The sequence below is a fragment of the Lepidochelys olivacea genome (assembly GCF_965140295.1).
Source record: "Lepidochelys olivacea isolate rLepOli2 genome assembly, chromosome: 9".
NCBI classification, from domain to species: Eukaryota; Metazoa; Chordata; order Testudines; family Cheloniidae; genus Lepidochelys; species Lepidochelys olivacea.
Window position 1 is genome coordinate 32,318,801 of NC_140419.1, and position 27,328 is coordinate 32,346,128.

General features: G+C 40.6%; 1 protein-coding gene across 2 annotated transcripts in view; it reads left to right on the top strand.

Moving 5' to 3' along the window:
• The window catches only part of ATR (ATR checkpoint kinase), an 81,880-nt gene that overhangs the window by 34,854 nt on the left and 19,698 nt on the right, over positions 1-27,328 (top strand). For both annotated transcript variants that reach the window (XM_084639312.1, XM_084639313.1), the window contains exons 22-37: positions 3,846-4,052; positions 5,492-5,605; positions 5,871-5,986; positions 6,501-6,621; positions 8,446-8,583; positions 13,609-13,816; positions 14,296-14,474; positions 15,646-15,810; positions 16,963-17,054; positions 18,458-18,549; positions 19,154-19,331; positions 20,621-20,797; positions 21,211-21,370; positions 21,911-22,090; positions 25,188-25,330; positions 25,909-26,006. In XM_084639312.1, the coding sequence (XP_084495438.1) occupies positions 3,846-4,052; positions 5,492-5,605; positions 5,871-5,986; positions 6,501-6,621; positions 8,446-8,583; positions 13,609-13,816; positions 14,296-14,474; positions 15,646-15,810; positions 16,963-17,054; positions 18,458-18,549; positions 19,154-19,331; positions 20,621-20,797; positions 21,211-21,370; positions 21,911-22,090; positions 25,188-25,330; positions 25,909-26,006 (2,368 nt within the window). The remainder of the gene's footprint in view (positions 1-3,845; positions 4,053-5,491; positions 5,606-5,870; positions 5,987-6,500; positions 6,622-8,445; positions 8,584-13,608; positions 13,817-14,295; positions 14,475-15,645; positions 15,811-16,962; positions 17,055-18,457; positions 18,550-19,153; positions 19,332-20,620; positions 20,798-21,210; positions 21,371-21,910; positions 22,091-25,187; positions 25,331-25,908; positions 26,007-27,328) is intronic.

A 27,328-nucleotide genomic window follows, 5' to 3' on the forward strand; every position in this document is an offset into this window, starting at 1 on the left:
CATAGCTTAGTTGACATTATAGCTGCAGCAGGCCCTTCAAAAGTAGCCCTGCCTTTCAGTGAGGCCATTATGGACCCTGTTAAGACCTTGCAGCAGATCTCTGCATCCCTCCCCCTCGCTTCAAAAAGGGCTGAATGAAAATACTTTGTTTCCACCCAGGGTTATGAGTTTCTTTACACTTATCTCTTCCCCTCCCCCCCTTCCCTCCCACAATCCCTGGTGGTATCCGCTGCCAATGAAAGAGAGAGAGACAGAGTCGTTAGGGTGCAACCCCAAAATCAAAAGACTCATAGAAATTATACTTGTTTGGTAGGAAAGCTTATTCTACCAGGCGGGTTACAACTCAGAATTGCAAACTAGCAGGCGCTGCTGGGCAGGTATGATTTTGATATGTGGGACTCTATGCAGAAATTCAAGGACTTCCACAAGAGACTAGGCAAGAGTTCTCCTCACTAGTCAATGAGAAAAAAATCTGATGAAGGCTTCTTTACAAGCTGCTTTGGAGGCGGCTGACTCAGCAGTCAGGTCCATGGTTTCAGCAGTTGCCATGTGCAGGAGTTTATGGGTACAGTCCTCAGGACTCCTGCAGGATGTCCAGCAGATACTTCAGGACCTGCCTTTCGAAGGAGCTTCACTTTTTTCAGAACAGACTGATGTAAAGCTTCATGATCTAAAAGACTTGAGAGTGACTCTTAAGTCCCTTGGTTTGTACACCCTAGCTCCTTCAAGGAAGCACTACAGGCCTCAACAGTCCCTCCACTACTCTGTCCCAGCTGCCCATCAGGATCTGCAGAGAAAGAGAAGCAGGGGTTTAAGGCGTAGGCCACCGCCCCCTTCTACTTCAACGTCAATGCCTGCCCCACCCAGACATCCAGGGGGTTCTAAGTAGGCGTTTTAGTGGGACACTCAGGGACGCCATTCCAGTTTCTGTGATGCCAGATCCCGTTTCTCCTTTACTTACAAACTGCCTTTTCCTTTTCCTCAGTGCGTGGTCATATCACCACGGACCATTGGGCACGATGGAAGTGGATACACCCTCCATTTTATTTCTACCCTTCCTTCTTAGCCTCCCTCCCCATGCCTCCTCAGGGACCCCTCTCACAAAAGCTTCTGGTCCAGGAGGTTTAATCTCTCCTTCATGTGAGAGCCATGGAAGAGGTTCTGCAGAATGTAAGAGGGAAGGGGATCTCATCCCATTATTTCCTAATCCCAAAAGCCAAGGGAGGTCTCAGACTGATTTTAGACCTGCATCAACTAAACAACTATCTCAAGAAAATAAAGTTCCGCATGGTCACGTTGGCATCCATTATCCCCTCACTGGATCCCAGAGACTGGTATGCCGCCCTCGATTTAAGAGATGCTTATTTTCATGTATTGCTTTATCAAGGACACAGAAAGTTCTTCAGATTCACAGGGAACCATGACACCACCAACTCATGGTCCTCCCATTCGGCCTGTCTGCAGCTCTGCAGGTGTTCAGAAAATGTATGGCGGAAGTGACGGCTTTTCTGAGGAGGTTAGGGGTGTAAGTCTACCCTTATCTAGACGACTGGCTAGTCAACGGTCAGTCCAGGGCTCAAGTAGTGTCCAACATTTGACTTATCCAGATCATTTTGAATTCTAATTTTGTCCTGCAAAGCACTCGCGTACTCTTAACAGCTTGGTATTGTCCACAAACTAAATGTACTCTCTATGCCATTATCCAAATCATTTATGAAGATACTGAATAGAACTTGACCCAGGACGGATCACTGCGGGACCCTATTCTATATGCCCTTCCAGCTTGACTGTAAGCAATTGGTAACTACTCTGAGTATATTTTTCCAACCAGTTGTGCACCCACCTTATAATAGGTTTCTCTAGGCTATATTTCCCTAGTTTGCTTGTGAAAAGGTCATGTGAGACAGTATCAAAAACCTTACTAATGTCAAGATATATCACATCTGCTGCTTTCCTCCGTCCACAAGGCTTGTTACCCTGTCAAAAAATGGTATTAGCTTGGTTTGACATGATTTGTTCTTGACAAATTCATGTTAGCTGTTACTTATCACCTTACCTTCTAGGTGCTTACAAATCGAATGTTTGATTATTCTCTCCGTTTTTGGGTATGAGAGTTAAGCTGACTGGTCTGTAATTCCATGGGTTGTCCTTTCCTCCCTTTTTATAGATATTTGCCCTTTTCCAGTCTTCTGGGATCTCTCCTGTCCTCCATGAATTCTCAAAGATAATCACTAATGGCTCAACCTGTTCCTTGAGTATTCTAGGATGTATTTCATCAGCCCCTGCCAACTTAAAGACCTCTAACTTGACTAATTGCTGATCTACATTAGAAACTTTAATGGATTTAGCTATGTCCACTGAGCAATGTAGCTAAGCCAACATATGTCCTAATGTAAGCAGTGTTAGACTGATGGAAGACTTCTTCCGTTAACCTAGCTACCCCCTCTGGGGAGGTGAATTTACTACAGTGATAGGAGAACCCCTCCCATCAGCATAAGGAATGTCTATACTTCAGCGCTACAACAGCGCGGCTGCAGCTGTGCCACAAGAGTGCTTCAGTGTAGACACTCCCTAGGCTGACAGGAGGGGTTCTCCTGTTGGCATAGGCAATCCACCTCCCTGAGAGGTGGTAGCTAAGTTGATGGAAGAATTCTTCCATCAACCTAGCACTGTCTACACAGGGACTTCAGCCAGCTTAACTACGCTGCTCTGGGATGTGCATTTTCAAGCCCCAAGTGATCTAGTTAAGACAACCTAATTTTCTAGTGCAAACCACTGCCATAACTTAAGTCAGCCCTTGCCCTGCTTGCTACCCCTGAATGCCAGCCTTGGTTTTATATGCAGAAAGACAGTTGTGGCGCAGTTGGGCTGTGGAGTTTTTATAGCATGTTAGGGGGGGCCTCAGAAAGAAAAATGTTGAGAACCCCTGCCTTAAGTAATTCTTAACTTGTTATTTCCCTATTTTAGCTTCAGATCCTACCTGTTTTATGTTTGTCATTCGTTTACTACAAACCTTTTTGGTGGCAACTTAAGCAAAAAAGGCATTTAACACTTCAGCCCTTTGCTGCATTTTCTAACTCAACCATATTGTGCACAAGTACAGTTACAAAGTGGTTGATGGATGAGAGAATGTATTTTCATATATACTCACTAATGCCAGAGCTATTTACAAATGGGCATGAGTAATATCAAGGCATTTCCTCTAATTTATGAAGCCAGATAAGAGATTGTAAGTTGTCCTTATGTGTTATGACTTTTGTTGTGTTGATACATTAATAAATGGCTGTCAGATTAGCTCTCTTTTGTGGTGGAATATTGGGCTGTGTTATTTCTCATTAGGACAAATCATTCCTGTAATTATGTGCAGTTGTGTGGTTAACAAGTTATTTAACAAAATTAAATAGATAAGAATAAGGTTTAAAGTAATGTGTGGGACAGTATCTGTTTTGTTTAATGAATTGGAGCCAGGCTTTACAAAAAGGCATTGGGCCTCGTGCCATGTCCTAGCCCCCACAAATCAAATTTTTGTTTCTACAGTACCATAGAAGTGTGCAATTCTTTATAGATAATGAGTAGGAGACAAACTGGGGGACAGATCCTGTGTCTCTTAGTCACATGAGTACTACCATTTACTTCTGATGTGAGTAAGCATTGCACGTAGACGATGCAAGAATTGAGCCATAGATTAAACAAGACAGGCAGGAGATGACAAAGGGTTATGGAATGGTGAAATATGAAGGAAAGATTATCTTTTACTGTTGTTTCCCCATAAGGTAAACTTTGCTATATCCACACTTATAATTGATTATCTGTTTTCTTTTTTTTTTCCTCTTTCAATTTCTTAGGAAAAATTGATAAAATATGCAACAGACAGTGAAACTGTGGAGCCAGTCATCTCCCAGTTGGTAACTGTACTTTTAATTGGCTGTCAGGATGCAAACTCTCATGCCCGACTGCTATGTGGAGAATGTTTAGGTGAGCTGGGAGCCATAGATCCAGGTAGACTGGACTTTTCAACAAGTGAAACCCAAGGAAACAATTTTACATTTGTGGTAAGGAGCATTACATTGGAGTTTCTATAATATGATACTGTGAACTTTTGAAACTGCAGTCAGAAGAGAAATGTTGTGTTGAATTAAATAGTTGGTTGGGTAGTGAAATGTTGCAGAATGGCACAAATTGAAAGCATCAAGTTTTATTAAAAGCTGTTAATTGACTTAAGGTAGGTGAATCTCAATACTCGTCCCTGGTGGTTCCACAAAATGCTCTGTTAAGACATTTAAAATAGAGTTCTTGAGAGACTAAATCAGTTTATAATTCAATTAAAAACAAAACTCGGATACTTTTTCAAATCAGTGACATAACGCTGGTGTTTCATTGTACATATAAACATTTCTGAGTGTCAGAAAACTGTTATGCTTCAGAGCAATGTCAACTCTGAAGGATGCATTTATAAAGTATTATGCAGGGACACAGCTGTGCAGCTCTGGGTAACCTTAATTGGAGTCATGAGGCTCAGTCCCTAGGCACCATTTTGTAAAATTTATGTCTAAATATGAGACCAGTGGAAAATGTGATGAACATTAAAATCAATAATGTGGTTTAATGGAAGTAGAATGACAGGGAGTGTATGGGTTTTTTTTTTTTAAATATGAATGTCTTCATTATAAAATTTGTGGGTGGAGAAATTTCCTGAAAATTAAGCTCCTGGCACTATCTAGAGCTAAACAGTGCAGACAGCTATTTTGCAAGTTACTTGTACAGAAATATTATCTCAAATATGGACAGCAGACACTTTCTTTGTCAGTCACTCACTTCCATGAGTAAAGATTTCGATTTGTGCTATATTTTATAGTGATTTTGTAATAACTAATTCCATTAGTGAGGAATTGTTCAAGCACTTCATTTAGGACTAAACCCTAAGAGGTGCTGAAATCATTGGGTGTGGCAAAAGCTCAGTAGATGCTCTGCACCTTTCAGGATTTGACCATGAATTGAAAGTGAATGTACTCCTCATGGAAGTGAAGGACTAATAGTACTGGCTTGATTTAATCATGGTGTGGGCAATAGTCACCAAAACTCTCAAAGTACCTCAGTCCTGAATATGTTTGCTATTCCAAACCTGAGGCTATTTCATAGAGACTTGCAAGTCTGTCAGTATTGTGGTAGTCTTGTGATGTGTACAGTTTGAGATGAAGACAATTCAGCAACTAATTTTCAATCCATTTCCCCAGAAACTGAAAAATTTATTCTCTCACTGTGTATTGCGTAGAGCTTTTTTCCCTTCAGATCCGGATTTTCTAAAGGGTCTAAGTGAGTTAGGCCCCCCAGTTCCCTTTGAAAGTGAATGTGAATTGTGGGCCAGATGTCATCAAACATCAGCCTCCTTTCTCATCTAAACCCAACTTGAAACCAAAGTAATAGACTAAAGTTCTTTCTTGAGACAGTAGCCAGCCTGTTAAATAAATTTGATCTTTTGTTTGTCACTGAGGCTGGAGTGGAGGATCCAAATTTTGGCCATGGATTATTAATGGAACTAACCAGAGCATTCATGGCTTATGCTGATAATGTCCGTGCTCAAGATTCTGCAGCGTATGCTATTCAGGTAAGGCAGCATGTTTGTTAGATCATCTGTTTTTATTATTGAGTTTTTTCTTTGTTACACTGAAATGCAGAATCTGTTCAACAAACATTTTAAAGGAACATATTTATATATTTGATCTTTCTGATATTTCACTTAAAATATTGGTGGGCTTAGTATGTGATTCAGGAAACTGTAGGAGTTTTTAACTCCTCAATCCCATATGGCTACTAGAATTCTGAGTAATTTGCCGTTCTAAAAGATGGTATTTCTGTTAATACATTTTTAGGAATTACTATCCATCTATGACTGTAGAGAGACAAACACTGACTGTCCAGGCTCCAGGCTTTGGAGGAGGTTTCCTGAGCATGTTCAGGAAATACTGGAGCCTCACTTAAATACACGGTATGTGTCATTTAAATAAATCTTTGGAGTACAGCTTTTAAAATAAATCTTTCTCCAAGTTAGCAATAATTAGGTTTTGTTTATGTGCATGCCACTCTTGCTAACCTCCCTGGAAGCAATGTGCATAGGTATAAAACTCAAATCTCGCCCTATTCTTTCTGCATAATGCTGACTTGTCTCTCACTTGAATATTTAAATCCTTCAGTGACTTGCAAATCACAAAGGAAAATATTCTGTGCACAGATAACACATTCAGGCCTGGCAGTTTGTCCTCCAAAGTGAGATTTTAAAAATTGCTATGAAATCATCCCTATCTCTGTTTTTCATTAAAGTACAAGTATGGACTCCAATAGGATTCAAGCCTTTTTAGATACTGTATGCTAGAGATTTTTTGATCCTTATGAAAACATAGAAGCTAACTTCAACTCTCTTTCCTGGTTACTTGTGGATTGTATCCTTTCTTCCACATAGGAAAACAATACCTGTTTACTAAATTTGGATTTTAAAATTACAGATACAAGAGTTACCAGAAGGCTGTAAACTGGTCTAAGATGAAGAAGCCAATTTACTTAAGCAAATTAGGCAACAATTTTGCAGAATGGTCAGCAACCTGGGCAGGTTATCTTATAACAAAGGTAATTGCTATGAGTGTGCTTTATGTATTTGAATGAAAAGATAACTGGTGAGCTAGTATACTAATATGTGTGTGGAGTATATTTAGTCTTAATCAAATTCTGTCTGTTAAAGAAATGAGGAAAAGCTATGGGCAAAAACCTCACTTAGGCCCAATTAGATGAGATAATTAGTGCGCTTAACTTCCATTGCAATCAGTAGAGGATAAGAGTGGCAGCCCTTTTAGTCTGTATCAACAGAAACAATGAGGAGTCCTTGTGGCACCTTAGAGACTAACAAATTTATTTGGGCATAAGCTTTCATAAGCTAAAACCCACTTAATCAGATGCATAGAGTGAAAAATACAGTACGCAGTGTATATATATTACAGCACATGAAAAGATGGGAGTTGCCTTACCAAGTGGGGGTCAGTGCTAACGAGGCCAATGCAATCAAGGTGGACGTCGACAATTCCCAACAGTTGACGAGAAGGTATGAGTATCAGCAGAGGGTCACTACAAAAAGTAATTTTCCTTCTGCTGATACTCACACCTTCTTGTCAACTGTTGGGAATGGGCGACGTCCACCTTGATTGCATTGGCCTCGTTAGCACTACAAAAGTAATTTTTACTCTGATATTCACCCCTTCTTGTCAACTGTTGAGAATAGGCTGCTTCCACCTTAATTGAATTGGCCTTGTTAGCACTGACTCCCCACTTGGTAAGGCAACTTCCATCTTTCAATGTGCTGTAATATGTATACTGCTTACTGTATTTTTCACTCCATGCATCTGATGAAGTGGGTTTTAGCCCACGAATGCTTATGCCCAAATAAATTTGTTAGCCTCTAAGGTGCCACAAGGACTCCTTGTTGTTTTAGTAGAGGCTAAGGATACTTAGCCCTTTGAGGGATTAGCCTTTTTGATTACAGGCATGATTTTAGCACTAATTACAGCACTTTCTGTATCACCAAGGCACACCCAAGTCCCCATCCACAGTCCTTATGTATAATATGAATTTTTTTGTTGCTAGATCTGTCACTTGTTGTGGAGGCATATTGGCATCACCATAGTTAAGATTCTTTCAAGCTTTTGGCTTTAACAAGATCTTAACACCTCTCTGTAGATTTTAGAAAACTAGAAATGTTAAATACGTTATTAGTTGCCAGGAGCACTAATATCTCAAGTGTTTCTGAGGTAAGATATAAACCTCAAATCTCCTTCTCAGAAATGTAGGGAAGGAAGCCTGTCACCTTTTTCGTATCCCTGTAGTTGCACAATCCCAGCACATAGAAACCATCTATGTTGTCCTTCTTTTACCACCCACACCCATGTCATCATATGTAGGTGATACTTACAAAACTTTGTTTTTAAAAGGGAGCCACCCTAACTACAGCTACAGTGGCTTTTTCTGCTTTCTGACAGAAGAATAGATCTATATCTCCCTTCCCTTGGCATCTTTGTAGGATGGAGGAGGGGGTTCTACTTGTGGCTGCGTGAAGAGTCCTGCTCTCCAGAAACTCTTTGTAGACACAACTCCACAATGGCACGCTAATACTAGTGTGCCAATCCTGAAAACATTCAGCACAGTAGCAATGCTGATGTATTTCCCTCCCTATATCCATAGCTCCCACATATGATAGTCCCTCACTTGTGCTTGTATAAGTCTGATGATCTGTCTATGGTTCGTTGGACTGAGAGTATCAATAAATTGGATGGGATAATTTATCTTCAGCAGTAACAAGAACTGTATTTTTATACTTTGTCTAAGACTTCCAACAATTCTGCTAGCCACATACGTTTTACCTACAAAAACCACTCTTCCTGAAAAATACAGTTTTTGTTACAGGTGCGACATGATCTTGCCAGCAAAGTTTTCAGCTGCTGTAGTATTATGATGAAGAATGACTTTAAAGTGACGATCTACCTTCTTCCACACATTCTTGTCTATGTTTTATTGGGATGCAATCAGGAGGACCAACAGGAGGTGAGATGATGTTTTTCTGTACATTCTTCATAAGAATTAAAATTGAAGCAGCATAACAGTATATTTGAAGGGCTCAATATAAGGAAACAATATAGGTATTTAACACTCTACTGCATGAATAATATAAATATTCAGCCAGGCTTTGAGTAAGTCTTAAAAGTTACTGTTGATAGGTGATGCACCAGCTCCACAGAGAAACTATTTCCTCTGAGTAGTCTACTGTGCTTTGACCTCAGAAGCGGGGAGGCTATGTATCCATTAGGGCTGCAGCAGCATCAGGAGCTAGAGTGGTAGAAGGAGGAAATAGGCATTCCACACCCTGCCCACGGAGTAAATTGGATTGGTGCATCTTCGGGGTGCTCTGTCCTGTAGGGGAAAAAGCTGGTTGGCCACAAGTCCCCCTGTAGAGCAGCATTCATGTGTCTTGTGCCACAACCCTTCTGTGTGGACTTCTTGTTATTAGGAGCCTGTAGCCTGGGTTCCATTTCTGTGTGTGTGGTTTTGGGTTTTTTTTTATTTTTCCTGAGAGAAACTGGAGAATGAATCTGGCCCTTAGTATTGCTATAGAATATGCTGAAGGGAGAAGAAATGCAAGCCAAAATAGGGGAAGAACAGGTTAAAGAATATTTAGAAAAGTTAGATGCATTAAAGTTAGCGGGGCTTGATGAAATTCATGCCAGGATACTTAAGGAACTAGCTGAAGCAATCTTGGAACCATTAGCATTTATGTTTGAGAACTCATGGAGGACAGGTGAGGTCCCAGAGGACTGAAGAACAGGAAACATAGTATCTATCTTTAAAAAGAGGAACAGAGAGGATCCAGGGAATTGTAGACCAGTCAGCCTAACTTTGATACCTGGAAAGATATTGGAACATCTGTTTGTAAGTGCGTGGGGGATAATGGGACTATAAGGAATGGCCATCATGGATTTCTCAAAAACAAATCATGCCAAACCAAACTAATTTTCTTCTTTGACAGGGTTACTGACCTAATGGATGGGGGGAAGCAGTAGACATGATGTATCTTGATTTTAGTAAGGCTTTTGACACAGTCCCACATGACAGTCTCATAAGCAAACTAGGGAAATATGGTCTAGATTAAATTATTATTAGGTGGGTGCATAACTGGTTGAGAGGCCATACTCAAAGAGTAGTTATCAATGGATTGTTGTCAGACTGGGAGGACATATGTAGTGGTGTCCCACCGGGGTCAGTCCTGGGTCTGGTACTATTTAGTATTTTCATTAATGACTTGGATAACAGAGACGAAAGTATGCTTCTAAAGTTTGCAGATGACACCAAGCAGGAAGGGATTGCAAGCACAGGGGACAGGATTAGAATTCAAAATGACCGTGACAAATTGGTCTGAATTCAACAAGATGAAATTCAGTAAAGACAAGTACATAATACTACACTTAGGAAGGAAAAATCAAATGCAAAAGTAGAAAATGGCAAATACATCTCTAAGTAGTAGTAGTGCTAAAAACGTTCTGTGTGTTAGAGTGGATCACAAATTGAATATGAGTCAACAGTGTGATGTAGTTGTGAAAAAGACTAATATTCTGGGGTGTAGTAATAAAACTGTTGTATGTCAGATGTAATTATCCCACTCTACTCAGCTGGAGCACTGTGTCCAATTCTGGGTGCCACACTTTAAGAAAGATGTAGACAAATTGGAGTGAGTCCAGAGAGCACCAAAAATTATAAATGGTTTACAAAACCTATCCTATGAGGAAAGGTTAAGAAAACTGGGCATGTTTAGTCTTGAGAAAAGAAAACTGATGGGGCATCTGATAAGTCTTCAGATATGTTAAGGGGTATTATAAAGTGCTGTGATCAGTTGTTCTCCACATCCACTGAAGTCAGGACAAGAAGTAATCCACTTAATCTGCAGCAAGGGAGATTTAGGGTATGTCTACACTACAAAATTAGGTCGATTTTATAGAAGTCGATTTTTAGAAACCGATTTTATACAGTTGATTGCGTATGTCCACACTAAGCATATTAAGTCGGCAAAGTGCTTTCTCACTACCATGGCTAGCATTGACTTACAGAGTGGTGCACTGTGGGTAGCTATCCCACAGTTCCTGCAGTATCTGCTGCCCATTGGAATTCTGGGTTAAGCTCCCAATGCCTGATGGGGCATAAACATTATCGCGGGTGGTTTTGGGTACATGTCGTCAGGCCTCCCTCCCTCACTCCCTCCGTGAAAGCAAAAGCAGACAATTGTTTTGCACCTTTTTTCCTGGGTTACCTGTGCAGACGCCATACCACGGCAAGCATGGAGCTCAGCTCACGGCAAGCATGGAGCTCAGCTCACTGTCACTGTACGTCTCCTGGGTGCTGCTGGCAGATGCTGTACTGCATTGCTACACAGCAGCAGCTCCTTGCCTTTGCGGCTGAGGTGCAATTGAACTGATAGCTGTTGTACATCTCCTGGGTGCTCCTGGCAGACCTCAGTGAGGTCGATCGGGGCTCCTGGACAGACATGGCTATTCTCCTCTTAGAGCACCGAATGGGAGCCAGAAACTCCAGGTCATTCTCTTCTTTAAGTTTCGTCTCCTGGAGATTCAGTCCTGCCTGGAATATCATGCAAGCTGGAGGCTTCTGCCTCAGGCTGCTCTCCCAGCCGGCAGGACCGCGCGGTCGCACCTAGCCCAGCCTACCCCTTGCTCCCATGGCTCATGAAGCCTAAACAGTAGTAAGGAGCAGTTCAGCTATAGGCTGAGCAAGTGCAGAATTGTGGTAGAATGTGCCTTTGGACATTTAAAAGTTCGCTAGCGCTGTTTGCTGACTAGGTCAGACCTCAGCGCAACCAACATTCCCATTGTTATTGCTGCTTGCTGTGTGCTCCATAATATCTGTGAGAATAAAGGGGAGACGTTTATGGCGGGGTGGGAGGTTGAGGAAAATCGCCTGGCATCTGATTTTTAGCAGCCAGACACCAGGACAATTAGAAGAGCACAGCAAGGCGTGCTGCTCATCAGAGAAGCTTTGAAAACCAGTTTCATGACTGGCCAGGCTTCGGTGTGACAGTTGTGTGTGGTTCTCCTTGATGCAAACCCACCCCCTTTGTTGATTTTAATTCCCTGTAAGCCAACCACCCTCCCTCCTTCGAAATAAAGTAACTATTGTTTTGAAACCATGCATTCTTTCTTTATTAATTAAAAAAAAAGAGAGAGATAATGGACAAGGTAGCCCGGGTGGGGTCGGGGAGGAGGGAAGGACAAGGCCACATTGCTTATTGTAGCCACACTAAAAATCAGACTGTTTGAATGACAGCCTTCTGTTGCTTGGGCCATCCTCTGGAATAGAGTGGCTGGGTGCCCGGAGCCTTTCCCACCCTGCAATTCTTGGGCATCTGGGTGAGGAGGCTATGGAACATGGGGAGGAGGGTAGGCGGTTATACAGTGGATGCAGCGGGGGTCTGTGCTCTTGTTGGCTTTCCTGCAGCTCCAACAGATGCTTCATCATGTCCGTTTGCTCCCCCAGCAGACGCTTCATCATGTCCATTTGCTCCCCCATTAGCCTCAGCATTGTGTCCTGCCTCCGCTCTTCGCGCTCACTTAATTCTTTCCTGGCCTCTGTCACTGAATGCCTCCATGCATTAAGCTGTGCCCTATCAGTGCGGGAGGACTGCATAAGCTCGGAAAACATGTCATCGCGAGTGTGGTTTTTTTGCCTTCTAATCTGCGATAACCTTAGGGACTGAGATGATAGGAGGAACATAGAAACATTCTACGCTCTACGATTCTGGGGGGACTGCATGGTCACCTGTGCTGCTGAGTGCTTCTGAGTTCACCATGCTGACCAAACAGGAAATGAAATTCAAAAGTTCCCGGGGCTTTTCCTGTGTAGCAGGTTAGTGCATCGTAGTTCAAAGTGCTGTCCAGAGCGGTCACAATGGAGCACTCTGGGATAGCTTCTGGAAGCCAATACCATTGATTTGCGTCCGCACTACCCCAAATTTGACCCAACAAGGTCAATTTTAGCGCTACTCCCCTTGTCGGGGAGGAGTACAGAAGTCGATTTTAAGAGCCCTGTAGGTCGACGGAATGGGGTTGGTTGTGTGGACGCAGTCATTTTTAAATCGACCGAATGTGGCTAAATTCGACCTAACCCCGTAGTGTAGACCAGGCGTTAGGTTAGATATTAGACAAAGCTTTCTAACTATAACAGTAGTTAAGCTGTGGAATAGGCTTCCAAGGGAAGTTGTGCAATCTTCATCATTCAAGATTTTTCAGAATATGTTGGACAAACACCTGTCAGGCATGGTCTAGTTTACTTGGTCCTGCCTCAATACGGAGGCTGGACTTGATGGCTTCTCTAGGTCCCTTCCAGCCCTACAAAACTGTGAGAAGGGAATTGCAAATTAATCAGACTTAACTATGTTTTATAATCTTATAGTTAGTTAAGATGTCTCTACTTGCATGTTCCATTTCTGAAAACTTCCATTGTTTTCTCCGTCATAAACGGCCAAATTCTTCACATGTATGGGGGGGGAGGGAGGGGGGGAATATTTTCTCAACAACCATACTTACATCTTGGTCAACAGATCTAGCAGCATCTCATTAACCCCAATAAAAGCACAAATAAAATTAAAACTAGCCACCCCGTGATCCCCTAACCAATAGTTATCTTGTTAGTCATTTTACTTAAGTTAGTGTGTATCTGACTTGTATGGAAGCACCATTTACTTACCTGTATTCTGAAGACACTTAGCTGAACAGTAATCTGTTCTTCATAAAGCTGTTCAAAATGCTTCACCATGTTTCCCGTGTCTTTTTCCATGTACAATACTTACTGGTACACTTTCCTTTTTATCTTTTCTTTTCTATCTGTCTTTAGGCCCTTGGGGCAAGAACTCTATACTGTCCAAAAACACTGCCAACACTTAACAAATGCTGTTACAGTGTCTAATATTTCTAGGTTGACCTCTGTTTCATCTGTTGTCTCTTAATATTTTGCAGACTTTATGATGAAACTAAAAGCTTTTCGATTTTTTTCATATTAACCTCTGTGTAGGTATATGCAGAGATCATGGCTGTTCTCAAACACGATGACCTGTGTACTGGAAGACTGCAGGATAGTGCATCAGATCTGAGTCAACTAAGTACACAGACAGTGTTTTCCATGCTTGATCATCTAACACAGTGGGCGAGACATAAATTCCAGATGCTTATTGCTGAGAAAACTGTTAGTAAGTCAAGCAAAGACAGAGGGGATCTGAAAGGTTAGTGATGTTCTTTGTATTGTATATAAAAGGAATTTTGTATTCTTAAAATAAGCATTTAGACATGTCCCTTCAAATTAGGACCACATATGAATGGAACATCACTGCCAAGATAGTTTGCCAGTATAGCAAACTAACGCTATCCCCTTGCCATCCTCATAGTGTTTTCTAGCTGCTATTTTGAGAAACCTATGGATTCATAAAGTAAGAAACAGATGTTCTAAGACTTCTTCTTTTATCTTGAATTTATTTTTAGAAATCTTTTATAAAACTAAGTTGATATAAATATGCTGCTTTGAAAATCTTAAGAACATGCAGCTAAATTGCTTTTAAGAAATTGATATTGATAGAAGAGAGAAACTTTATTCTTAATTAAATGATTAATTTGGGTGTAATGGATGAACTGAACTTTAATCTTTAATAATAACTTTATAAATGAAACTTGGATGATAAACTTCTTTAACTGTTTTATTCCATAGCATCAAGTGAGGATTATGCAGAATATCAAAGTGTGACACGTTTTCTAGACCTCATACCTCAGGATACGTTGGCTGCTGCTTCCTTTCGCTCTAAAGCATACACAAGGGCTGTAATGCACTTTGAATCATTCATCACAGAAAAGAAACAAAATATTCAGGAGCATCTTGGATTTTTGCAGGTTTTAATTAATTTTTTATTTAATTTAAAATGAAGATGAAAACAGAGACAGGCCATGTTTAGAGTTGTCAACGCTTAAGGTTTCCCCTCCCTTTGTCTTTTCTCAAAGATTGCAGATGTGGTTAGGCTGTTGCTGTCTGAAGCAGCAATAGACAGTTATCTATCTATCTTCAAGCAGCAAGGGCTGTTTCCCTCTTCTCATCATGTCTGCTTATGTGATAAGATGGAGGAGGATTCTCTTTATTAGAAGAAAACAAGAAAATGAAATAAAAATCTACAATTATCGCTAAAATGGCTCCTTTTTTCAAAAAGACAGGTTTCAGAGTAGCAGCCGTGTTAGTCTGTATTCGCAAAAAGAAAAGGAGTACATCCGATGAAGTGATCTGTAGCTCTTGAAAGCTTATGCTCAAATAAATTGGTTAGTCTCTAAGGTGCCACAAGTAATCCTTTTCTTTTTTCAAAAAAGAGCAGTTTTGTCTTTCAATGAACGTGACCCTCTTTTTAAAATAAATAAAAGCTAGTCATGATTTACATAAATAAAATATTACAATTATGAAACTTTTTAATAAAGTGAAGTAATTTATGTTAAAATAGAGGAAGAGTGCACACTGTGTATATTACAAAGATGAAAAATTATTTTCAAGCGGCATAGTTAACTTATATGTTAGCTGAATTCCTGTTAGAGTTCACTTCTTCTCATGGTTGAAATTGCCCAATGATTTCCTAGTTTGAAAAATAATCTAGAACACTCCTTCTGTGATGTGTAAGAGTCATATACATTTGCAACTCTGTATTATACAACTTACTGCATAATACAGTACTTTATTTTGTCCTTTGTGCAAGTTGCTTCAAATAAATTTGATATGGTACCTATTCAGTAACATGAGATTGTTGTTATTGAGCCATATGAAAATTAATAACTGAAGTTCATGTGGAAGTTTGGCCAGAAAAAATCTTCTAAGATGTCTAAAGATGTTATTGTTCAGTTATGTGATGTCTTAGAGTCACAACTTGTGACTAAGAACTCTGCTTTGGAGCAGTTTTACATGACAGTTAAGTAACATGCTTGATTCTTAACATATTATATAAATGTCTTGTCGTTGGCCTTTACAGCTGAGCCACTGTGTTTGATTTATGTTTTCAATTGTAATATTTTCCATGTTCGAAAAAAGAAATTATATGCTGCTATGCATGAGCCAGATGGAGTAGCTGGGGTCAGCGCAATTCGGAAAGCAGAGCCATCTCTCAAAGAACAAATCCTTGAACATGAAAGCATTGGTTTGCTGAGAGATGCCACAGCTTGTTATGACAGGGCTATTCAGCTGGAATCTGACCAGGTAAAATGAAAGACACATTCTTATTTCATGATCCAACAAAAAGGCAAAAAAATATGATAGAGGCTTAGAATATATATGTAAAATATGAACATGTTCACTGCTGCAATGACTGCAGATGAGTTACTATAAACAATACTTGGAAAACTGGAGCAAGTCATTCTCTAGCTTCCAAACACATTTAATTTAAAAGTGAAATTGAGATGTGTATGGGGGTGTGGGTGTTGATGCAACAGCGCCCCCTTTGGCCAAGTGGAGCATTGCACCGTTTGCTCACTCTGGCAGGGTAGTCAGTCGGTTCCCCTTGCTTGAGTCTGTCCCAATGAGGCACAGGAATTTTCCCTTTATTCTTGGTGGGGTCATGTGGTTACTGGTCCCCAGAGGGTCTGGAAACCTCAGTTCTCAAGTCTCTGAGAAATAGATAGGGGAACTCAGGCCCACCCACTCCACTGGGTTCCAATTGAGGGCCATTAAGCCAGACAGGGAAAATCAGGACTCAACAACTCCTGACGTGCCCTGAGTTCCTTCCTACCTTTCTTGGTCTCTATTTCTGTAGGCTTTTCAGCCTGTTGATCCGATCAGTCCTCTCAGGATTCTGTCTCTGCACAACTTCTCAGCAGCTTGCTGTCAGAGTTTTCCTCTACAGCCTGCTTGCTCCTCTGGCAGCTGCCCTGCCCCTCTGCTTCCTAGCTCTTTTATTCTCCAGCTGCTGTGAGGCTGCCAGTCAGCTTTGGCTGGCAGTACCTGCATTAGCCCCTGGATTGCTGGGCCACAGGGGTATATTACCCCATGACAGTGAGTTTGTCACATTATTGTTCACAACTTTCCCTAGCAGTTCTCAAACATATATACTAAAAAAAAACCCATTTTACTTTGTTCTGAAACACATCTTAGAAATTACTGATATCAGCTGAGATTCTTTTCCAGGGAGTTCTGTTCAAATTTGATTTTTTTGGTGTGAATTTGGTTAATTCTTTTTAGCTGTGATAATTTAATTATTTAAACCTTTTTCTTTTCATGTCATATTCATAACAAGAAAAATCTAAAAGAATAATGAAAAAACAAAATTGATGTACATTCACCCGGAAGCTACCAACATGATATCTCTTGATTATACGCGATGTGTATTTTGATCTATTCTATCTGCATTTCTAGATCATTCATTATCATGGTGTAGTGAAGTCCATGTTAGGTCTTGGTCAGTTATCTACTGTAATCACTCAGGTGAATGGAGTGCTTGCCAACAGGTAATAATTTAATACAACCCCTATTTGAATAATAAAAAGTTCTAATACTGCAGGGGTATCTAGCAGTGTGGAAATAGGATTTTATGGACAAAATGAAAACATTTAAAATTTCTCTAACTTCAGAATTTCAACACTGTCTGAAATACTGCTACTTCCTTTGTGTATAATACTCAGTACTGATAGATCAGGGGTGGGCAAACTACGGCCTGCAGGCCAGATCCAGCCCATCAGGGCTTTGAATCTGGCCTTTGGGATTGCAATCCCCATGGCGCCATGGGCTCCGTGCCACTGCTGGAAACAGCCGGCACCACATCCCTGCATCCCCTGGGGGAGGAGGGAGCAAAGGGCTCCATGCACTGCCCTCGCCTCCAGGCACCGCCCCCTGCAGCTCCCATTGACCGGGAATGGGGAACCGTGGACAGTGAGAGCTTCGTGGGAGGTACCCGCAGGCGAGGAAAGCGCGTGGCAGAGGCCTCTGCTCCCCCTCCCCCAGGGGATGCAGGGATGTGGTGCCAGCCGCTTCCGGGAGTGGCAGGGCCAGGGCAGGCAGGGAGCCTGCCGTAGCCCCGCTGCATGCTGTTGCCACCCTGGAGCCGCTCCAGGTAAGCGGCGGTGGGCTGGAACCTGCACCCCGAACGCCTGCACCCCAATCCCAACCCCCTGCTGCACCCCACCCCCTGCCCTGAGCCCCCTTGTACATCCTGCACCCTTCCCGCGCCCCAACCTCTGCCCAGAGCCCCGTGCCGCACCCCTCCCACACCCCACCCCCTGCTCTGAGCCCCTTTGTACACACCACACTCCTCCTGTGCCCCAACCCCCAGCCTGTAGCCCCTTCCTGCATACCACAGCCCTTCCCACACTCCGCAGTCCCTCCCACATGCCAATCCCGTGCCCCAGCACAACATTCATGGCCCTGCATGCAATTTTCCCACACAGATGTGGCCCTCAGGCCGAAATGTTTGCCCACCCCTGAGATAGATATGTGCTTTAATTTATTCAAGGAAAAAAGAATCCTTCATTGTTAGCGTATTGTTGATTGCCACATACTTGTTCTTTCTTTTATGTTTTTTTCCAATATACAGTTTTCCGTGCACAATAGTGAATTTTGACCAAAAAGTTTATCTTCTTTTATCATAAAATATGTTCCTAGTAAAGTGTATATATACGACTTGCAAACTCAGTTTATGGGATGTCAATTTCAAATTACTATAAATTGATCACATTTTTTGTTTTACGTAATGTTATTCATAGCAAGTTAACAACCTTTGATTTTCAAGTAATATAGGGGTTTTGCTGTTTAAAAGTTAATTAGTTTATATAATGTAGAACTAATGCGAAGAAAATATAATGACTATAGCACTGGCTGGTTTTGTACTGTGTTCTGATTGTGTGTACTTTTATAGGCCAGAGTGGACATCTGAATTGAACACGTATAGAGTGGAGGCAGCCTGGAAACTAACACACTGGGATTTATTGGAAAATTATTTGGCTGCAGGTAGGAAACTAGATGTCAAAATGAGAACATTTTTGTGCAATTATATATGTTCAGATTTGGCCAGCTTTAACCAGAGGGCATTTGTTTCAAATTTCTTGATCTGTGATGTATCAGCTAGTATTAACCCTACAGTTTTTGTAAATTTATCTGATCCTTTCTGACTGGGATCGTCAGGGGATCATCAGGCCAAACACCCTTAGGCTTCTCGTAAAATTCCACCTATAGGATTTCTGAAAGCATATATTGGCACAATTTGCTTGAAATGTCTTGGGAATAATAAAATATTAAAGTTGTACTCCTTTTTAAGTTGTCATACATTTTTTTGAAATCTATTTGGACCAATTCTGATGAAAGTTTGTTTGATCAAGAATTTCCACTAAACATTTCTCAAATGTTACATTATAGACAGGCTATGGCAGGGATGCTGTAACAATTTTTGTAGTGGGGGGTGCTCAGAGCCATTGATGAAACTGTAAACCCTATATATAATGGAAACCAATTCAAGCAAGGGGGTGAGGTAGCACCCCTAGTTTCAGCACCTATGGGCTATGGTGTATTGCCTGAGCATCTAATGAAATGCAATTTCTGATTCTTTGTCCCCTAGATGTGAAGTCCAGTACTTGGAGTGTCAGACTGGGACAATTGTTGTTATCAGCCAAAAAGAAAAACACAGCAGCTTTTTATAAGACACTGAAAGTTGTTCGAGCAGAGCAGATTGTACCCCTCTCAGCAGCAAGCTTTGAAAGAGGGTCCTATCAGCGAGGATATGAACACATTATCAGGTATTTTGTGGCTTCTGTATACCACTTCATTGTGTTCAAGGGCTAAAGAACTCACTTTAAAATGCATGTATCATTCATGTAATCAACAGTAAGAACTCTTCATTTTCAAATGATAAATGGTGCTGACCTATTGGTATCTTGTTTTTTCTGACTCTTTCTGCATAACAATCACATATTCAATACCAATTGCAAACCTTTCCTGATTGACTGAGATTTTGTGTTGTTCTTTCCCTGGAAGTATTCATAGTTTTTCTTTGTAACTGTTGCACTCTCATCAAAAAATCAGCAAGTGAATTCATATATGCATGTCAGAAAATGAACTCCTGGGACCAATTCCTTCCGTAAAAACACTACAGCTAAAACCTGAAATTTACTCCAGTGTATTAACTTCACTAATTTCAGTGAGGTTTTATATTTATACATCTGTAACTGAGAGCAGAATTTGGTCCTTCATTTCTAGACTCAACACAAGTAGAGATTATTTCCCTTTAAAGGCAGTTTAGTGTAGTTGAACTGAAGTTTGACTTAAAATGATGTAGAAGTGGTAATGCACAAGAAAAAGGTTCAGTATTATCTTTTTATATCTTATACCTCCACATGGCAATGAAAACATGTGGCTTCATGCAAAATATACGTTTTAACTTGCTTACCAACTAAGTTTTTTAAAAAATTCTGTTTTATGTACTAGATAGGTTTTATGCTTATATTGGAAGATGCCGTTCAAAATAATTCTACATTTCCAAATGCTCTTGACTATTCACAAGCCTTCATCTCGTCACTATTCTCATGTCAGCTCTCCAAACTTAGCCTACTAGTTAATGAGAAATAAGAACTATTTAAGTTCTTAACTTTGGAATTTCAACAGTGACAAAGATCTTTTACCATTTCTGTAAAAGTTATTCTAATTGTGGTATTATATATTCATAAGAATTATTGCTAAAAGAAAATGGCTATAATTGTTTTTAAAATATTGCACTCATTACCCAGGTGAATTTGCCATTGAAGTCAGTGAGAGTTTTGTTTGAAGAAGAAATGCAGGATTGAGTCTGTACTTAGCAAACTGCATTGCTTCTGAGGTCAGTTTATCTCAGAGAGGAGGTGGTGAGAAAACAATGACCAGTTCACTAACTTAGATATTCTTGATGTATTTTCTTTTAAGGAAGCGTGGTATTTTGGATTATTCATGTGGTCAGCTTTGGGAATGAAATGACAAATGCTAAACATAAGATACATGTAACTGAAAATGGCAAACAATTTCTAAAATACATTCCTGTATCCTTTCACCGTAGGTTACATATGCTGTGTGAACTGGAACACAGTATTATTCCACTGTTTCAGCAAATGGATGGTGACCATGGTAAAGATTCTCTGAACTGGATTGCTCGTATAGAAATGACACAGAACTCCTATAGAGCAAAAGAACCCATCTTAGCACTCAGAAGGGCTTTGCTTAGCCTCAATAAAAGGTAAAGCTATGATTATTTCTTGTCCTTCCATGTTGCATATCAATCGAATACTAGCTTTTCTCTTATACAGTAGTAGCATTTTTGCACATATTAGTGAGTTATGGTAAGAATCTACTGAAATTTACATTATAAACAAAAACAGCCCTGTTAAATTTCAAATACAAGACAAAAGCGGTGTTTTCCAAGTGAGAAAGGATGAGATTAGCTGGGAAAAATAATTATTTCCAGATTTAGGGGGATAAACAATAGAGAACAAAAGTATTATGAATGTTTGTTTATTTAAAGTGAATTTCTTTTTAATAAACAGTTTGTTAAGCTATTTGTGTTTGTATTTCAATACATTATGGTATATATTTGAGATTGTAATGGCAGCACTCATAAATGGATCTTTATTTTGGAAAAAATCACCACAGACAGGATTACAGTGAACTAGTTGGAGAATGTTGGCTCCAGAGTGCCAGAGTTGCAAGAAAAGCTGGTCATCACCAAACTGCATACAATGCTCTTCTGAATGCTGGGGAATCCACGCTATCTGAACTATATATAGAAAGAGCAAAGTGGCTGTGGTCCAAGGTAAGCAAAAAAGAAATGAAATGATTCAAATTAAAATGCATTCTTACCTATAAAAGAATAAAAGTAAGTATCTCGTTTAAACAAAAGTACAATAAATGTGTAATGTTAATGCATTTGTAAGAGTTATGAATTGACTCTGAGTGCTAGTGGTTTGAAATATTCAATTAAAATAAATGTAGTAAATTGAACAGCAGGTGCAACTGAGGAGGCGGTCAAGCATGCAGTAAATGAAAGTTTCTAAACTTAGTTCCTGGACAAAATGAAGAAAATTGGTAGATGCTCTAACTTTTATTATTGAAACGAGTATTTATCAGTGACTTAATGGATGACAGTGGACGTTTCAGTAGAGAAAGCTAAAGGGATTGTTGGAGCCTCATTTGCGCAATCATAAACTGAGGCTTTTACTTACCTGTCCCCAGGGTGTTAGAGCTATGAACATAACATTGTTTTTTCTTGGTTAGTAAAAGTAAGCTGTTCTGTTTCTTTAAAATAAACAAACAAAAAGCATATGTTGATTAACGTTTTCCCTCTTTCTCTAAGGGTGAGGTGCACCAGGCTCTCATTGTTCTTCAGAAGGGAGTTGAATTATGTTTTCCTGAGAATAAAGCAGCATGTGACACCAAAAGTCAGCTAATCCATGGTCGGGCTATGTTGCTGGTTGGCAGATTTATGGAAGAAACTGCCAACTTTGAAAGTAATGCAGTTATGAAAAAATACAAGGTGAATACAACACAGTTTTTAGTAATCATATATTCATACATAATTTATTATATATATTAAAGTAGAGCCTAGAGACCCCAACAGAGATATAGTCCTCACTATGTTAGGTGCTCTATGAACATGTAGTAAAAAAGACAGTCCTTGTCCTATGGAGTTTACAGTCCAAGTTAATTTAGTTAAACCTCTTGATACATACAGTTTGTAACTCTCAACAAGAACTAAACCTATCCTTGGTGTAACTCCATTGAAGTCAGTGGAGTTATATGAGGAATAATTTTTTTGTTTTTTTGCTAACGGATTTCAGGGTTGGAATTTTTCACCGGTATGTCATTGGGTTACTATGAAGGGACAGCTTGGCAGATAGTGCTCTCTCACTGTCCAGTGTAGAGAATAATGTATATGGATCCTCCTTAGTTTTACTGTGGGAGTCATATGGAGGTGATGCTACCACTCTCTGGAGAGCTAGAAAAGAGCACAGGGCCCAATAACATCATATTGGCTTGGAAAGAAGAGTGTCGCCTACTGAATCACCAGTTTATCAATCATTTTTTTTGCTGCTTGTCTAAATACAAGCCTGCTCAATGTTTTACACTTGAGATTTTCCACATTCATATTTCTGTCTTACTACAGAACTAATAATAATCCTGTAGCTAAGTTATATAGAAAAGTAAGCATAGAGAAAGTCTCAAAATCAAATTCACACTGCTCTCCACATGGAAAGCAGTGGAATCCCACTATTGGGCTATGTTTTTGGAGTTGCTGAGTTATTTGGTACACCTCACCTTTGTTCCACTCCAAGTGGCAGGACGAGCACAGCTGAATCTTACCTTTAATGCCACCCTATTCCTGCAATATTGCTTTTAAAAAAATTTAAAAAGTGTATCACAAACTTCACTGTCCATAGCTTTGTCATTCAGATCACAAGTTGTATGTAGTACTAAATCAGGGGTAGGCAAGCTTTTTGGCCCGAGGGCCACATCTGCGTATGGAAATTGTATGGCGGGCCATGTGCTCACGAAATTGGGGATTGGGGTGCGGGAGGGGATGAGGGCTCTGGCTGGGGGTACGGGCTCTAGGGTGGGGCCAGAAATGAGGAGTTCAGGGTGCGGGAGGGGGCTCTGGGCTGGGGCAGGGTGTTGGGGTGCAGGGGGGTGAGGGTTCCGGCTGCGGGTATGGGCTCTGGGGTAGGGCTGGAGATGAGGGGTTGGAGGGTGCAGGAGGTTGCTCTGGGCTGGGACCAAGGGGTTTGGAGGGCGAGAGGGGGATCAGGGCTGGGGCAGGGGGTTGGGGCTCAGGAGGGGTCAGGGGTGCAAGCTCCAGGCAGCACTTACTTCAAGCAGCTCCCAGAAGCAGCGACATGTCCCCCCTCTAGCTCCTACATGGAGGCGCAGCCAGGCTGCTGGGCATGCTGCCCCGTCCGCAGGCGCCGCCCCTGCAGCTCCCATTGACCATGGTTCCATTGGGAGCTGTGGGGGGCGGCACTTGGGGTGGGGGCAGCGCGGCAAGCCGCCTGGCTGTCACTATGCGTAGGAACCGGAAGAGGGACATGCCACTGCTTCCAGGAGCCATGTGGAGCCACGGCACGCATGGAGCAGGGCAAGCCCCCAGCTGGAGCACCAGAGCGGGGCAAGCCCCAGACCCCAGTTCCTGGCGGGAGCTCGAGGGCCAGATTAAAACATCTGAAGGGCAGATGTGGCTCCTGGGCCATAGTTTGCCCATCCCTGTACTAAATAGACTATGAAGTTAGTGGACTGGAGAATCTAATCCTATATGTTAAATGTATGGAATTAAGAAAGGAAATTGTAGGCTGACTCTCAAAGTCTTTGACAGTGAAATCTTTTACCCAGCATGTCCCAATGTCATGAGACACTGAAAAAAGAGGGGGAAAAACAAAATTCAAGAAAGCCAGAATATGTCCAAGTTGAAGTGGCTCCTGTCCTGCAAGGCTGGCTGGGCTTGGCTCCCCATTCAAGGCATTGCAGCCTGGTGCATGGGGTCACAATGCTGCTCACTCAGATTTAGCCTGGCTGCCCCCATCAGGGGGATGGGCCAAAACTGAGCAGTGCTGACATGAACCTGTGTGCCAGAGGCAAGGTCACAATGCCCAGAGCAGGGAGCTGAGTCTAGCCAGCCCCACAGGGAGGAGCCACCGCTGAGGGGTGAGTGCGGGTGGGTTCATTCTTTAACCCCCCAACCTCTGGAGGCAAGTCCCATTTTTTGTTCTTTTAATTTTCGGATCCCTCCCCTTTCAAAACCTTGGGATGGCTGCATTAATGGCTTTGAGCCCAAAGGAAGTCATGCCATGAAAAATTTGGTAACTATTGTCTTAGGCTATGTGGTAGTCTCCAAAGAGAAGTGAGAGAAGCTCTTTTGCCAGTAATATATAGAATGCTAGAAAAGGTACTGTTGAGAACAATTCAGCATTGTCAGACAGAAACTGGATGACTTAATACACCCTTTCCCCTCTAACTTCTATGACACAATTCCCTCCATTTATTTGAAAGATCTTACTTTTAGAAAAGAAATAGAGAAGCAATGAATGATTCTTGTGTTTCACTAGCCAAAAATGAGAAGAAAAAGAGAAGTTACATCCTGTCTGTAGATGAAACACTTGGTTATGTTAGTTTTAAATAAACTATAATTTCCCCTATTGGGAATATCCTGAAGGATCTTTTAGACAGACAAGGTGTGTGAGGTAATATAGTTTACTGGAACAATTCTGTTGGTGAGAGAGACGAGCTTTCGAGTTCCACTGAGATTTCTGAAGAAGAAGCTTGTCTCTTTTACCAACAGGTGTTGGTCCAATAAAATATAGTACCTCACCCACCTTGTCTCTCTAATATCCTGGGACTAATCAAGCTACAACAACACTGCATATAAGGATCCTTTTGTGCTGTCTTGTTGTTACCAAATCAGGGAGGTCACTTACACCTGTGCAGAGTGGATGTAAAGCACTACTGACTGAGTGTGGTACTCTTTTATACCCACTTTGCACGGAGGTAAATAATAAAAGTTTTCTGTCATAAAAACAAAACCTGTCTTATTTTAAATCCTCTTCCAAGAAAGATAACTTTTTTTTTTTTCATTTTTATTGCAGGATGTTACTTTTTTCTTGCCAGAATGGGAGGATGGACACTTTTACCTTGCTAAATACTACGATAAACTGATGCCTATGGTAACTGACAACAAGATGGAAAAGCAGGGAGATCTGATTAGATATATAGTTCATCATTTTGGAAGGTTAGATGATATAGTATCTTTGCTTTGGTCTCTTAGAAAAATATTTATATTGATAACATAATCCAACCAATTTATTTCCCACAAATTGTTCTTGTTTTTGAATGTTAAAATTTATATATTTCTATCTAACTAAATTTTTCTGCAATAATTCTTAAGAAGAAGCATGGAACTGTAGAAAAATTATTTTATTCCAACTTTGTGTTAATTATATATTGTATTAATTTTGTTATTAAAGGGAAATTAATTGTTAAATTCTTATGTTTTCATTTGTTTAAAATGAGCTGGTGTTTGCTGTCTCAAAATGAAATGAGACAAGGCTAGATGTTACTAAGTTGATGATTATCTTTGTGCTTTTGATTGGAGCAAGTTTCTAAGTGATAGATGCAGATAATTCCTGTGGATGTCAGTTAGTGAGCATTATATGTTACAGTAATAGACATTACAAAAGCCTAAAATAGACACATAAACATCAGAATGGATATGAACATCACTTTAAATCTCTAAGTTTGTTTGCACATTCTTAAATATATGGTATAAAAGGCTGAATCTTAATTATAGGTGTGGATATGTAATTGCAGGTCTTTACAGTATGGAAACCAATTCATCTATCAGTCAATGCCAAGAATGTTATCTCTGTGGCTTGACTTTGGAGCAAAAGCATATGAATGTGAAAAAGGTAGAACTTTTTCGTACTGTTTTTCTGCTATCTTACATTTTCATAAAAGGATGTATAAAGAACTGTGAACGCTGTATAAAATTCTGTTGTTTTGGCTTGTATGCCATGTATTTTGAAATGCAGCCAAAATGACCCAATCCATTATATGGACTAAAACAAAATAGTGCCTGCGGTTATATGCACAAAGTATATAACTGGTGAACTTTAAACTCCTTCCCAAAATTTTGCATAATTTAAAGCAAAAAAGTTAGCTTACCAGATGTTACCTACAAGCATTTTTACATGTGATTATAACCCCCCTCAGAATTGAATTAATAATTGCAAACATTTGTTAAGTATGCAACATTAATTTCACATTAAAGTTGCCAAAAGAACGGAAACAGAGAAAAAGAAATATGTTGCCTGTACCCTTTCTCCAACATCAAGCCAGCTCACTGTGAAAACATTTGCAGTGAAGTGTTCAATTTTTTCACCTTTGCAGGACTCAGTAGTTGAAGGAGTTTTGTTCAAACTTAAAACCATACCAGAACAAAATCTTTTCCTTTGGGCAGTGTCCAAGCATGCAGCATTTCTGTCCAAAAGTCTTTCTCTAGAAATTTCACAGCAGGCATGGGCTGAGACACAAAAGGGGCTGTTCTGGCATATGCCAGCTGACTATGATCCCCTAGTGGCTGCATGTCAGCATGAGATTTTTCAGAGTGTAGTAGCATTCCAACCACAGGTCCTCCTATTCCTGGATGTCTGCTGGGTGCTGTAGTGGGTGAGGTGATATAGGAACTGGTATGCCTGCTCCACACTTTCCAAGGACTCTTTCCTCCTCCTCCTCCTCCTCCTCTCTTCTCCTTGCCCCAGAATCTCTACCTGAAGAGATCTGATGGCTTTCAGCCCCCTGTGCACTATTCTGGGGAAGTAATCTGGCTTTCTGCGTTAGCCTTAATAGTGGTTTTATGGCCTTACCTGTAACATTTTTTACTCCCAAGTAAGGAAACACTATAATAAATCCATGTTGGCAACCCAAACTATGTAGCAAATATGCTATAAGTCACTTATTCTTGCACATACCCCAGTTTAATGTATGCCATATAGAAAATATAGTTGCACACAAGCCAGTTAATTTAGTTTGTTTTCAGGGACAATAAATGGGCCTGAGAGAAGCAAATAATTTTTCAATTTAAAGGCTTGCTTATCCATGACAATGGGAGTTCCCCAAGCAAATCAAATATAGAATAGTGCCCTGAGTTTGTGTATAATACTCAGAGAAACTTTAGGGGGAAAGATTTTTGTTTAAAAATACAAACCAAAAAAACATTAACAAATGAGTG